The 13,246-nt window shown below is 38.0% G+C and overlaps 1 protein-coding gene across 1 annotated transcript in view; it reads left to right on the forward strand.

Moving 5' to 3' along the window:
* Positions 1–13,246, forward strand: part of MBNL3 (muscleblind like splicing regulator 3) — a 62,287-nt gene that overhangs the window by 28,244 nt on the left and 20,797 nt on the right. The window contains exon 2 of the mRNA XM_017885384.1: positions 7,510–7,674. Within this exon, the coding sequence (XP_017740873.1) occupies positions 7,510–7,674 (165 nt within the window). The remainder of the gene's footprint in view (positions 1–7,509; positions 7,675–13,246) is intronic.

Here is a 13,246-nt window from a genome sequence, read left to right on the forward strand (position 1 = left end):
AAGATTAACCACCCCTCACCTCTGCACACACAAATAAAACCTTAAAAAACTTAAAAGCCTCATCTTTATGTAACACTTCATATACTCAAAAATCTGTTTTGTAAAATCGGAGTTATGGGTTAGGCAGGTGTTGGTCACACACCATCCCCTCTTCATCCTAGCCTAAAGGGGAGCTCCAGGGGACATCGAGGGTATTTAAATATACTGTTGCGCCACCGGTGGGTGGGAAGGTGGAGTGGCTGCCAGGGTAGCGAGCCGTGTGAAGCTTTTGGTGGGAGGAGCTATGGATCAAAAATTGCTGTCTCCAACAGTCAACTTCCTTAAATTTCCTTGCAGCTGATCAGGTAAGCTGGGGCTGAGAGTGCCTTCTACTTTACTCTGGGCAAATGAAGGCCTGGGAGAGCCTGGGCTGATTCCATGGAGAGGGCTGCTAAGAATCTTAAGGTAAAGAGGTAAAATGGGTTTTCAAGGATTTGCCTTTATTGAGCTCAAGTCATCAAGGCAGAAGAACAGAGCGGGAGAGGGCTGCCAGATAACATACTGTATGGGGCATACTTCTACTAAAAAAAAAAAAATTCACTGTTTATCTGAAATTCAAATTTACCTGGGAGTCCTGCATATTTATTTGATAAACCTAGCATCTCTAGAGAGGATCCTAAGCAGAAGCCCTAACTGGGGAATAAAGGGGGCAAGCAGCTGGTACCCTCTTTGTCCTGACTTCTAAATCGTTGTGGCAAGTGAGTGGATGGGGTGTCCAGAAAAAGGAGATAAAGAAGCCTAGGACCAGGAGATTTCACTAATGGGTCAGAGAGAAGCACCTCCTTATGTTCTTAATGAAGTCTGTGTAGAAGGAGATGTTTGAAATTATATGATTTTATGTGTTTTATTTCTTGGAGTAACAAATTCAGTACCATTACTTTTTCTCTCCCTTTTTTCCCATTCTTGATGACAGTTTATGTTGGCAGCTACCAGCTGCTCTAAAGACAGCGTCTAGGAATACTTTGCATCAGGAATGCCTTCTGACTTTTGATAACTTGGTACCAATGTGCTTCGTTGTGTTTGGGTTTTAATTTTATTCTGGTTGGCTGGTTTGTAAATAGATGATGCATTTTTGATGAGCTTATTATTGACCATTCAGTTAATATTTTTCTACAGCGATGGACGGTATTCAATGAGAACCAAGGTAAAAGTGTGTAAGTGGGGTGGAATAGGGCAGGAAGTAGATTTGGGTTATTAGTGAGGCAGGCTTGCTTTCACTGTGAACAGCTTCTGGGATTCTTAGTGTTATTTGCTGTTCAAAAAATTTCTAAGAAAAGATCAAGCTCATGATCATTTGAAAATAAATGTTTAATGTAAACAAAGCTAAGCGTGGGTCATGAAGTAAAGCCGCAAACATTTTTCTTGTAAGAAGGCATATGCATTAGAGAGCCACAAGAAGGCCCCACCTGCTGTGATTTTCCTAAAGCCACCTTTGTCTTAGTAGCTTCAGGGAATTTGACTTGCGGCTTGTTCAGAGAAATTCAGGATGGGGGTGGGGCAGTTGGAGAACGCAGTTTTTTTCTAAACTGACCCTGGAAATGCAGGGCCCTCCTGGGCAGGCCCAGGTGCTGATTAGATATGGATCTGCTGCTGGCTCCTTTATTCGTCCGGTGGGGCCCTATATCCTGAGGGCCTTTGTGGCCAGAGACCCCTTGGAATCAGACCAGAGTTTGTGTCTGTGGGCCTCATGGATTCGTGTCACTTCTGGTTAAGTTATACTAAATTATCAGGATGTTTCAGCTGTAATGGTCACATATTCCTCAGGGTCTATATTCATAGGAAAAAAAAAAAAAAAGTTAGGAACTAGCTATTTTCTGGACCTGAATAGAATAACGGTTCATTTTGAACAGACGACCAGGAGCAGCCTCAGTCATGTGTTGACTATTGTTCTCTTCTTGGAGGGAGAAGAAAGAACTTGTGAAAGAAAATAACAAGAGAAGCACTTAGGCTTCTAAGGCAGATTAGTGTTATGCCCTATAAAATTATTCTCACAAAGTTCAACAAACGTGTATGGCGGGGCGACTATTCATCAGGCACACACACACATCCCTGGAGATTGAAAGTGGAGGAAGATGTAGTTCTGCCGTTATACATACTCAAAGTCTAATAGAGGAGACAAGCATGCAAACAATTTATCGACATACACAGCGATAAGAGCTACGATAAAACTGAGTACAAGGTGCAGTTGGAAGCACAAAGAAGGGAGAGATAAATGGAGGCAGGAGTGGAGAGATGGTTCCAGGAAAATCTTTACAGAGGAAAAGTCATTTGAACTGAGAATCCATATTGGGTAGTGAAAGTCTGGAAACTTGGCTTATGTGCTTACTGAGCTGCTTATGAATCAGGACAAGTCACTTCACCCCTTTGGCCTTCACATTCTCTGTAAGATAAAGGTGCACAAGATGTTCCCTACAATCCGATTCAGCCCTAAACTGTTTCCATCCTGGGAATCAAATGATCTTAGTGGGCTATTTCCGAACAAAAGTGTGATTGTTGAGCCCAGTACTCCCTTTGTCATTGGGAGATCAAAATGTAAAAGTTCTCTGGAGGCAGATAGGCAAGAAAATTCTTCTGCTCTCCCCCCAGCTTCTCATCTGTTCAAACTTATTATCTGGTTTGCACCAAAGTCATTGCCCTGTGTATGTGTGTATGGGATGTGTCAAGAAAACAGAGTTGGGACAGCATGAAGAAGGTGGGTATAGTGCTGGCTGCAGTGGTAGGGGGTACTTGGCTGGCCCTCTCCATAGGGGTCGACGTTCAGCCTCATTAATTTTGCCTTCATTATATTTAAGAAATGGTTTATCAAAGACTTTTCCCTCTAAATTTCTTGCCTGCATCTCACATTTAACTTAAAAGTTGTATGCAGAATTTTAAGCCTGCTCTTTGTGCATTTATATCAATATTTATAGATGATACATTATTTGGAGGAGAAAATCATGCAGATTATCCATTTTTGTAAAGACAGAATTCTAAGAGGAAGAAAGTGGGAAATTTGGCAGTAGAATGCTGATATCTGGCTAATAACTCATTGTATGTTGATCTTGACTCAGTTTTTTCCTAGCTTTAATAAATCTGTGATGCTTGCAGGAACTAGCCAAATTGGTACATATGATTTGTAATTCTGAAATCACTGTTACTTCCTCTGAGAAGCCATGTCTATGCATGTAAGTATGTTACAGTGGGGCACTATCATCAGAATTCTTTCATTTAATACATGATGATTAAAATGGAGTAACATTTTTCTTCATAGAACAAATCATCTGTTGGGTGCCTTGATTTAACATTTAACTTTTAACTGTTGGCCGTCTAGAAGATCAGTGAGATTATGTATTTGAAAAATAATCCAGTTATAATTGTATTTGAGAGAGGATATTTAGGGTTTTTTTTTTTTTCTCCCTAACTCCATATGTATTTGAAGAAGCAAGTCATTCTGCAAACAGCTGTTTCTCTTAAGATACTGTGGCTGACAAAGGGTAATTTGCAGCCTCCCAGGTTCCTTTTCTTATTCTGATGTATGGTAGGGCTTTTTCTCATGAACATAAAGTACATTTCACAGGGTTTTTCTATCACCCAGTGCCTGGGAAGTCTTGTGTCTGACAGACTGACTCTCATAACTCCCTAGACATAGGTGGGATTTGAATCTCTACAATGAGACTTTTCTCTCTTAGTCAAAGGCTTTGTATTCATTTGGGAGAAGCCTGAAGGTAGGAAAAAGGTAATAGATTGAATTTGGGAGGCTTTATAAATGTTCTGCAACGTATCCCTTTGTCTGTCATCAACTTCTTGATGCAGATATACTTCAGAAATGTCATCGGCTATTTTCTCCCCCTGCTTGCTGCTTTTGAGTGCATTTTTCAAAGACAGTCAATGGGAAAGGGGAGTTGGAAGATTCATATGATTCATAGGTGTAGTAGCACTTATTTCAGCAGAGAATCGCTTTCCTGTTGAATCACTTTGCTATTTTCTTAACTCAGTAACACAGTGAAAGACATGTTTTTTAAGTCCAAAAGGAAATGGAAAAGGAGGGAAATTGAGGCAAGCATAAATGAGCTTGCACTCTAATCTCTTCAATGTTTCTTTAATTTTCAGTGTACATGGGATGGGGGAGGAGAGAGAGAGTTAATTTTCATGTCTTGACTCCCCTTAGCTGCTGATTTTAGTATGTAGCCTGCTCTGCCAGAGGATGGCGACTGTTGTAGGTACATTTAAAGAGTCTTTTAAGACTTGGTCTGATACTTTGCACTAGTGTGCCAACTCTGAACCTGTGGGTCTAGATTGGAAGAAGGAGGGCTTGGGACACCATTGACTTGGCTAGGGAAACATGAAGGGTGAATTTTCAGAGCCAAGATGGCTGCTGGGCTATCACACCAAACTGTTATAGACCCATTGTGATAGGGTACCTTGTGGCCCACTCAGAGTGCTTAGGTGGCCTGCAGAAATCATTGGAACTTTCCTAGTACAGAGTCATCGATTTTCCAAAGGACAAAAACAATAGATGATTGCATACTCCACTGGGACAGTCCCTCCCTAATCACCACTCCATCCCAACCTTACATGCTTTACCAAAGCCTTAATTCTACACAAGGATTAAAAAACAAGTGTTAACAGATGTCAAAAACCAAGTTTGTTCTCTCCCAAACACCAATTAAAGTATTTTGGCCTATAATTACTTTTGGGCCTCTTGAAGAATGAACGCTATGTAGACGAGATTTATTATCACCAAGTGTTGTGCATATAAATATATTATCCTGAGTTCTAATGTCGTTTTGAAAAAAACAGGGGCATAGTTTTCTTTTGAAATGTTGTATTCCATGGATAATATAGATATTAAATTACTTGGTCTCCTCATCTATTGTTTGGATACAGAATGCAGATTTTTATTTTATTTTATAAGCTTTCTGGAACATAAGCAGCAGTCTCTGGTAAGGTGGTGTTGCTATGCATTTGCATTGTTATAGAATTAAATTATGGATTCTGTCATTCAAAATGAAGCTTTATAAATCAAGTAAAATCTCGTAACTAAGATGAATAAGTTTCTTTAAATCTCATGCTGCCTCATATTCCATACTTTAGTTTTATAGCCCAACTTGATATAATTTTTTAAAGTGTAATTCTCTTTTTTTCTATTTCTGTGTACTGCTTTTGCTCTACTAAACTGTCATTATTTCCCAAGAAAAAGCTTAAGATAGTTACTTTATGTAAAGGATAGTGATATAAAAGCACAAAGGCATGTTCATTTCTTTATCTGTATATTGGCAGGAAATGTGCCAAATACAGTGTGTTCTCTCCCTCCCTTTCTTCTTCTCTCTCTCTCTGATTACATTCAATGTAGATGATATTAAAACTCAGTTGTAACAAATGGTGAAATTCCAATTATTCTTTTTTCTTTCTTTTCTTTAACTTATCTAATGTTTGGAATTCCCAAATATGAAAGACAGTCTTAATTATATAGTTGTGTTTTTTGTTTTGTTTTGTTTTGTTTTTGCAGTGGAGTTACAAATTGTGCTCCATGCTTATGTATGCTAATTGTCTAAACAAGCTATCTAGGTGGCTCTGTAATCCTTAAGCAATACTGCTGAGCTGCCTAATTTATTTTCCCACTACTGTTGTCTAACTACCCCAAAGCACAGGAATTAGAGTGGTGGCCCTAACCGGGAGTATGCAGCAAGATGAAAAATAGTCAAATGAGAAGGAAGGTCAGTAGTAAGTTATTTAGACCTGGTTAGGCAGCAGGGTCTCCAAATGCAGCTGCAATTGGTTAAAAAAACAAAAACAAAAAAGACTGAAATTCAGAAGAGAGGTCGGGGTAGAGATAGAGATTTAAGATCCGAGCAATTGTACAAATAGATGGAACTTTGAGACAACTTAGTCTCTCCAGGGAAAAGAGATTAGAGAGGAGAGCAAGAGGATTTAGAACAGGGCCTTGGGGAAATCTTTAATGTTAGGGTGTGGGAGGAGGAAGAGAAACCCTGAAGTAGAAGTATAAACTAGAATGCTTGGCTGTGGAAGTCACCAAGTGCCACTGCCTCCATCAGCTGTTAATTCTGAGCTGGATCACCTCAGTTATGTAGATGGACAGTGGAGAATCTAGGAACTGAAGATCCTTGTGACTTTCTGCCTTGCATCACGGTGGGTGTAAAAAGAAGCTTATGGTTTCTCTTAGGGGTACATTTATGGGGAAAAGACCCCCATTATTGTGATTTAGCATACACAGGGGTCTGCTTACACTCATTATATATGTTGAAATTGTGTAGCTATTCCTAGGCTACTTTTAAGAATTTAGGAGGATTAGGTTAACATGATTCTTAACTCATACTACCAATAAATTATTCTTTCTCCAAGATTTGCATAGAAATACAAAAGTACATAAAACTAAGATAGCATTTGATTTTGTAAACATTTTAATTTAATTAAATGTAAATTGAGCAATGGGAAAAACAAAAAGACAAACTCAACAGAAAACAATGATGTGTCTTTTAATCTCTCACACTGACTTTTAAATTATACTCAGCTTCTTGACAGAGGAGGTAAAACAATAGAGCCACCTTGTCCTAGTGATCTAATATTTAAAAAGAGCAGTTGCAGTGCATCTGGGTTTGCATTATATGTAGCTCTAGAAAAGTTTTGAAGGACACATCTTGATTCTCAATGACATTATAGGAATGTTTTAATAACAACTAAACAATGGAGAAGCCATTGCATAAACTGTGTAGGCATCATAAATAAGGAAACTGCACATAGTATGTGTTGAATGAAAACACTTGGTGAACAAACTCATTTTTCTCTTGGGAATTCAGGTGGCCTAGCAGCTTGCACTCTTTGGTCCAAAAAAAAGCTGCCCTTTTGCTCCCCACCTTCCCCTCCCCCAATAACCTCATGTACCGGTAAGAATCTTAGCATCTATGGGAAATAGAATTGTTTGCAGTTGTGCTTTCTTAAAAGGTTTATGGTGGAGCTAGTAATCCAAATAAGAGAGAATCATTAGCTTCTTTGAATAGTGCTTATGAGTTAAACACAGTAATGGGTCACATTGTGACAATGTGATCAACAACTAGTCCAGTGACATCCTTTGCTGCTACATAGTAAACACCATAATCAGCGGCCTTGCCAGCATTTAGGTGACACCAACAGCATGTTTGATTCCATGGAACTGACACACTATCCTGCCTTGAAAGTGCTTAACATCAATAAAAACATTCAATTAGCTGAGGATCCAAAATACACTTTGGTCTCCATCATGCAAGTGATCTAGGGCCATTGTCTCCGGAACCTAAAGAACAAGATGGCTGCCGGGCATAGGGATTTATTATTTCATTAACAGACTGTCAGTGAATTTCAGGGTATTTCTTGCCGTATATGGATTCAAGATGAAGAGTTTTGGAGCTTAGATTGTCCCCAGATAATGGAGTCCAAAATGTATCTATTTGTGTATAGTTTTAATTAAATATTTTCCCCATTCTTCATTGTTAGGGTCGGTGTACTCGAGAGAACTGCAAGTACCTTCACCCTCCTCCACACTTAAAAACGCAGCTGGAGATTAATGGGCGGAACAATCTGATTCAACAGAAGACTGCCGCAGCCATGTTCGCCCAGCAGATGCAGCTTATGCTCCAGAACGCTCAAATGTCATCACTTGTAAGTCACAGCTATGTTTTGAAAATTGCCAGTAAAGATCTACAGTGGAATAACCTGGCAGGGACTTGCGGAAATTAGTTGCAACAGGATTTAGGACACAAACTAATATGTTCATTGACACTACAGAGCTGTGCACTTGAAGAGAGCAGTCAGGTGTGTTGCACTGAAAATCTGGCTGCATTTATGCATGAGTTCAGTTTATAAAAGAATATGGATAAAGGAGCAGGGGCATTTTAAGATAAGGAGAGTTGATTATTATTACATGGGAACCTTTGAATTCTAGGACATTAAGTCAAACAAATTTTCTTGTTCTTTGATGAGGATTTTGGTGTTTTTTTGTTTTGTTTTGTTTTGTTTTGTTTTGTTGGTTTTTTTGAGACAGAGTTTTACTCTTGTTGCCCAGGCTGGAGTGCAATGGTGCGATCTAGGCTCATTACAACCTCTGCCTCCCGGGTTCAAGTGATTCTCCTGCATCAGCCTCCCAAGTAACTGGTATTACAGGTGCCTGCCATCACACCCAGCTAATTTTTTTGTGTATTTTTGGTAGAGACAGGGTTTCACCATGTCCAGGCTGGTTTCGAACTCCTGACTTCAGGTGATCCACCTGTCTCGGCCTCCCAAAGTGCTGGAATTACAGGTGTGAGCCTAGCCTGTTGTTGCTTTTAAACAAACTTTTTATTTTGAAATAATTTTAGATTTACAGAAAAGTTACAAAGGTATTAACAGTACAAAGAGTTCCTGTATTACCTTTCACCCAGTTCTCCCCACTGTTAACATCTTATATTACCCTGGTAGATTTGTCAAAAGCAAGAAACTGGAATCACAAATCATTACTATTGACTAAACTCCAGACTTTATTCAGATTTCCCCAGGTTTTCTATTAATGTAATCTTTCTATTCCAGTGTCTGATTCAGGGTACCAAAGTGCATTCATTTGAATTTTGCCTCCCCTCTCTTCTCTGCTCTGTGACCATTTCTCAGTTTTTCCCAATTTCCCATGATCTTGATGGTGGCTTTCCCTTAACTTAGCTACAGGGTTTCCCTATGCAGAAATTAGTAAGATTATGTCATTCTAGACAAATATCTACTATTTTGTGGATTTGCGAGTTTAAATGGATCCTTTATAAAGTAATTAAGCTGTATCTGTTCATATTGTTCTATTGAAAATTCATCTTGTCCCTATGCCTTAAAATATAAACTTTCATTTTGCCTTTACACCTCTTAGGGTGAATTGAAAACTGTCCCTTTTCTGCTATAGTTCTTCAGGCCTCACATTTAGCTCAGTGGTGCCTCATTCTAATTCCAGCTGACCTACTTCCTTTAAACTATTAACAGGATAAATTTGAAAATCCTGTTACCTTTATTTGTTACCCATTTAATCAACGACTACAATGAACTTGAAAGCTGAAATATGTATATAGTATTTAGATGCAATGAAAATGTGGGAGGACAATCTGCTGTCAGTAAAGCCTATCTCATTATAAAGTTGATTCTCAGAATTCAAGGATATCTGTGTTGATATGGAAACCTTTAATGAGTACATCTTTATGGATATATGCAAAAACAGGTGGGAGAGGCAATGATGAATCACTAAAGGTTTGCACCATACTTTTTCCAGAATGTCTAGACAGATTTAAGTAAAATAAATAGATGTCATGTTCTGTACTATTAGTTTACCAAAAGTTTTGCCTTGGAACTCAGATTAATTATGTTGGTAAATTAGTTCCTAGAAGGTGAACTCCTCGAAGCTCCTCTTTGACCCTCAGTAATTCTTTACATCTTTGAACTCCTTGCGCAAACGCTTTTTCTGGGCTTTCACATACTGATGTATCTCAGTCCCTCCCTACTTCTAAGGGCAGAGGGAAGATAAAGTCTTTTGGATACTGAAAATTGCTATGAACAAAACCACAGAGAAGTGAACGTGCTTGGTAAGTCCAGGAAATGTGAGTGGCTGGGGAATAAAGCAAGGCAGCTTTTATTTTTTTCCCCAGTTTTATTGAGGTACAATTAACAAATAAAATTGTGTATATTTTAAAGTGTACAGCGTGTGATGATTTGTTAGATGTATACATTGTGAAATGAGATGACATGGATGAACTTGGCAGGCATTATGCCAAGTGAAATAAGCCAGACAAAGAAAAAACAAATACTATAATATGATCTCACTCATATGTGGAACCTTGAAAAAACTGAATGCATAGAAACAGAGAGTAGAAGGGTAGTTGCCAAGGGATGTGGGTGGGAGGGGATGGGGGAAGATGTTCGTCAAAGGTATAGCAAGGGAGATTTTAACTCACAGTTACTACTCTCAGCTTCTCATGGGATGTCTCAATTTCAAACTGAGCAAAGAATAGGAAGCAGATTTCATTATCAGACACCTGAGCCCAGTGTTTCCTACAGAGCTGGAGCATTTATCTTTTCAAAGGTCGAGGAACAGCTTCAGGGTAGTAGTGAAATGCCTTGTTTCAGGGAATCAGAGAGCAAGAAGTGGGGTAAAGTAGAGGTACAGAGGAAAGCCGTTCTATTCAGCCTCTGCTAGAGTCTCTCCAATTCAAGTCTCAACCCTTCAAGTGTTATTGATCATGCTGGCTCACACTGGAGAATAGGGAGTAGCTTTTTTGAGAATCCAATAAGAAATCCATTGTGCTTTCCAGCCTCTTCACTTGTGCTTTCTAATTTGATTCTCTATCCTTTCTATGTTAGAATACGTTTCCCTATCTTTTCTTCAATGAGGGTAATTTTAGATTTCAGATGATGGAAGATGACTGATATGATTCACAGGAGTACAATTTATTTTATAGAATGTTACAAGATACAAGGCATTACTTAGAAGTCCCAAGGGAACAATTGGAAATTGCTTCTCTACCTTGTAGATTATTTAATGATAGCTACTATGATGCGATGAGCTGCTAAATGATTAATTCCTGCAGTTATTATGTGTACAAAAATCTAACTCCGAGATGGTTGATATGTTCCTCTTCTATGGTCTAAGGAAGCCACTTTATAGGCATGGTGTAACTGAGCTAGTGTGAGCAATTTTAAATAACATTTACCAGCCTGATTTGGAAAAAAAAATTTCTTTGTTGTAGATCTTGATATTATTACAGAAGTAATGTATGATTTTACTTAATTTCTCTGGTACCTACTCTCCCTCAAACAACTCTCTATCCCTTTCAATCACCCCCACCCAATAATCTGATTCTTGTCTCTAAGATAGTCATGCTTTTGTTTAAGAAATTTCCAGTCCTGATATTTGTAGAGTTGCATATTAAAACCCATTTGTATCACTGGCTTGAACTTCATGTCTTTCCACAAAGAATACTTTGATCTGTTTCTAGGATACCAGAAGAGCACATCTGCCTTTGCAGAATTGAATATGGTTTGCTTATTATAAGCCCCTAGATAAAGGGAATGTCAACCTAAATGCGATGGTACCTAGAGAACAGATTCTGTTGAGTGTAACTGAACAATGAATAAAAGCCACACCTAGTCAATTTGGGTGGAATGCTTGCTGGAACAGGCAAGTTTGTTCACTCTATTAAACAGATCTGAATTGACATTTGCCAGTATAAAAGTCCATCTCTGAAAGCTTTTCTTTTTGGCTTTATTAAGGAAGTTCAGCAGGTGAAACAAAAGGTGTGACTACCTAGTATTTTCCAATGCAGTTTAAAAGTGATTGTTCCTGATGTTCCCAGCAAAAAAAGTATAAGTTGAAGTATCCCCTTGCCATAATCAGGAGGCAAATACAACCAGTATAGAAGAATATTAGAAAGAGTAGGAACAGTGGATTACCCTGAAGCAAAGCTAATGTTTTAAAATTTTGGTTTTACAATTAGAAATTTTAGTTATGAGAAAAGATTCTCACTACTGGATGTGGTGTATGTATTTATAAAATGAATATGATATTACAGGCTGTTAAAATGTTTTATTTGGACATTTTGCATATCTACACCTGTCCCTATCCAAACTAAAGGAATACCTGGGAAATTCCTCTAGTTTATCTCTTTGAATGTGGTGATTCACACGGAAACAGATCCTGACACACAAGTGAACTTGACTCAGTAGAGTGTATTCATTTGATTATTTATATAGAGATTGTTGATTCAGCACATTTGAGGTTGCATTGGGGTGTGCCAAGTCCTCAGGTTCTGTTGTATGCTATTCATGGCTGGCATTCCTGTGGCTAAGTTACCAAGTTCCAAACCATGAAGGCCATAAACAAGGCTTCCTCTCTAGGTTTTCCTTTATCTCAAATTGAATCATCTGATGTCTGCCTGGATCCCCTCCACCTTTTACATCATTATCATAATTCTATTTACCAAATATATTTCTCATAAACAGGCTTATATGTTTATCGCACATTAATATAGTAAGGAATGAAGGTGATGTAATGCTTCAGAACCAAGAGAAAAAAATAATAGAAAGTTCAAATAGGTACGAGGAAGGGAGATATACTAATTAATGAATATTATTTTTAGACTCATGTTTTTAATTTTTTTTTTCTCTTTTACTAAAGGGCTACAAGGTGTTATATTACTTAGGTATATATTACTTATAAACTAAGGACTAGAACAATTTTAAGTGACTAGAGATAAAATTGGAAAATATTTATTTACTTTTTAATTTTTTTTTTTTTGAGACACGGTGTCACTCTGTGGACCAGGCTACAGTGCAGTGGCATGACCATAGCTCAATGTAGCCACAAACTTGTGGGGTCAAGTCATCATCCTGCCCCATCCTCCTGAGTAGCTGGGACTACAGGTGCACATCACCATGCACAGATAATGTTTTTTTTTACAAAATTTTTTGAATAGAATTAGAAATGTGATCTCACTACGTTGCCCAGTCTCGTACTGATTTCCCAGCCTCAAGCAATCCTCCTGCCTTGACCTCCCACAGTGCTGGCATGCCTGGCCTACTTTTTAATTTTTGTAAGTCAGTCATTAAATGATATAGTACTTGAAAACAAGAGGACAAATATTCATATTAGAGTTACAGTTTTTTAGTTCATATAAACTTAGTTTATTGATTGAAATATGTATGCTGTTTTAAAAAACAGTAGTTTTGTCATGGCTCTTTTATTAACAATTATTATTGTAAAAGGTGGCCCAGATATTGTGTAGGTTTAGTAGAAAAGAAAACTGTGTCCATATTCTAAATTACCAGTCTCATGGTCAGTACAGAAATTATAACATGTTTTAATGAAGGTCCCACAACAGGTTTTTCAGTTCACCTACTCATGTAATGATGAATGATGGCATTTAGTTCTTTCATCTTGATGTGGTGACATTACATGTTTTGTAAAAGGATTTTTGCAAAATTTTCAAGTCAGGAAAAGACAGACATTATGTAATTATAAGGTTAATATGCTGTTAATATAATTACAACAGTCATGATCATGTGAACTTCCCCACTGAGGTTGACCAGATCACATCACAGAAGTGCCTGGAGTGCTACCATGCCATGATCATCTGGACTTTACTACATTTTCTGAAAGATTAGACAAAATTTTACTTTTAGGTGTACCACCTGAAGCCTATTGTTATCTGTTTGTTCAACTAACATTGTTTTT

Source organism: Rhinopithecus bieti, unplaced genomic scaffold (assembly GCF_001698545.2).
Source record: "Rhinopithecus bieti isolate Rb0 unplaced genomic scaffold, ASM169854v2 scaffold_15353, whole genome shotgun sequence".
Classification (NCBI taxonomy): Eukaryota; Metazoa; Chordata; class Mammalia; order Primates; family Cercopithecidae; genus Rhinopithecus; species Rhinopithecus bieti.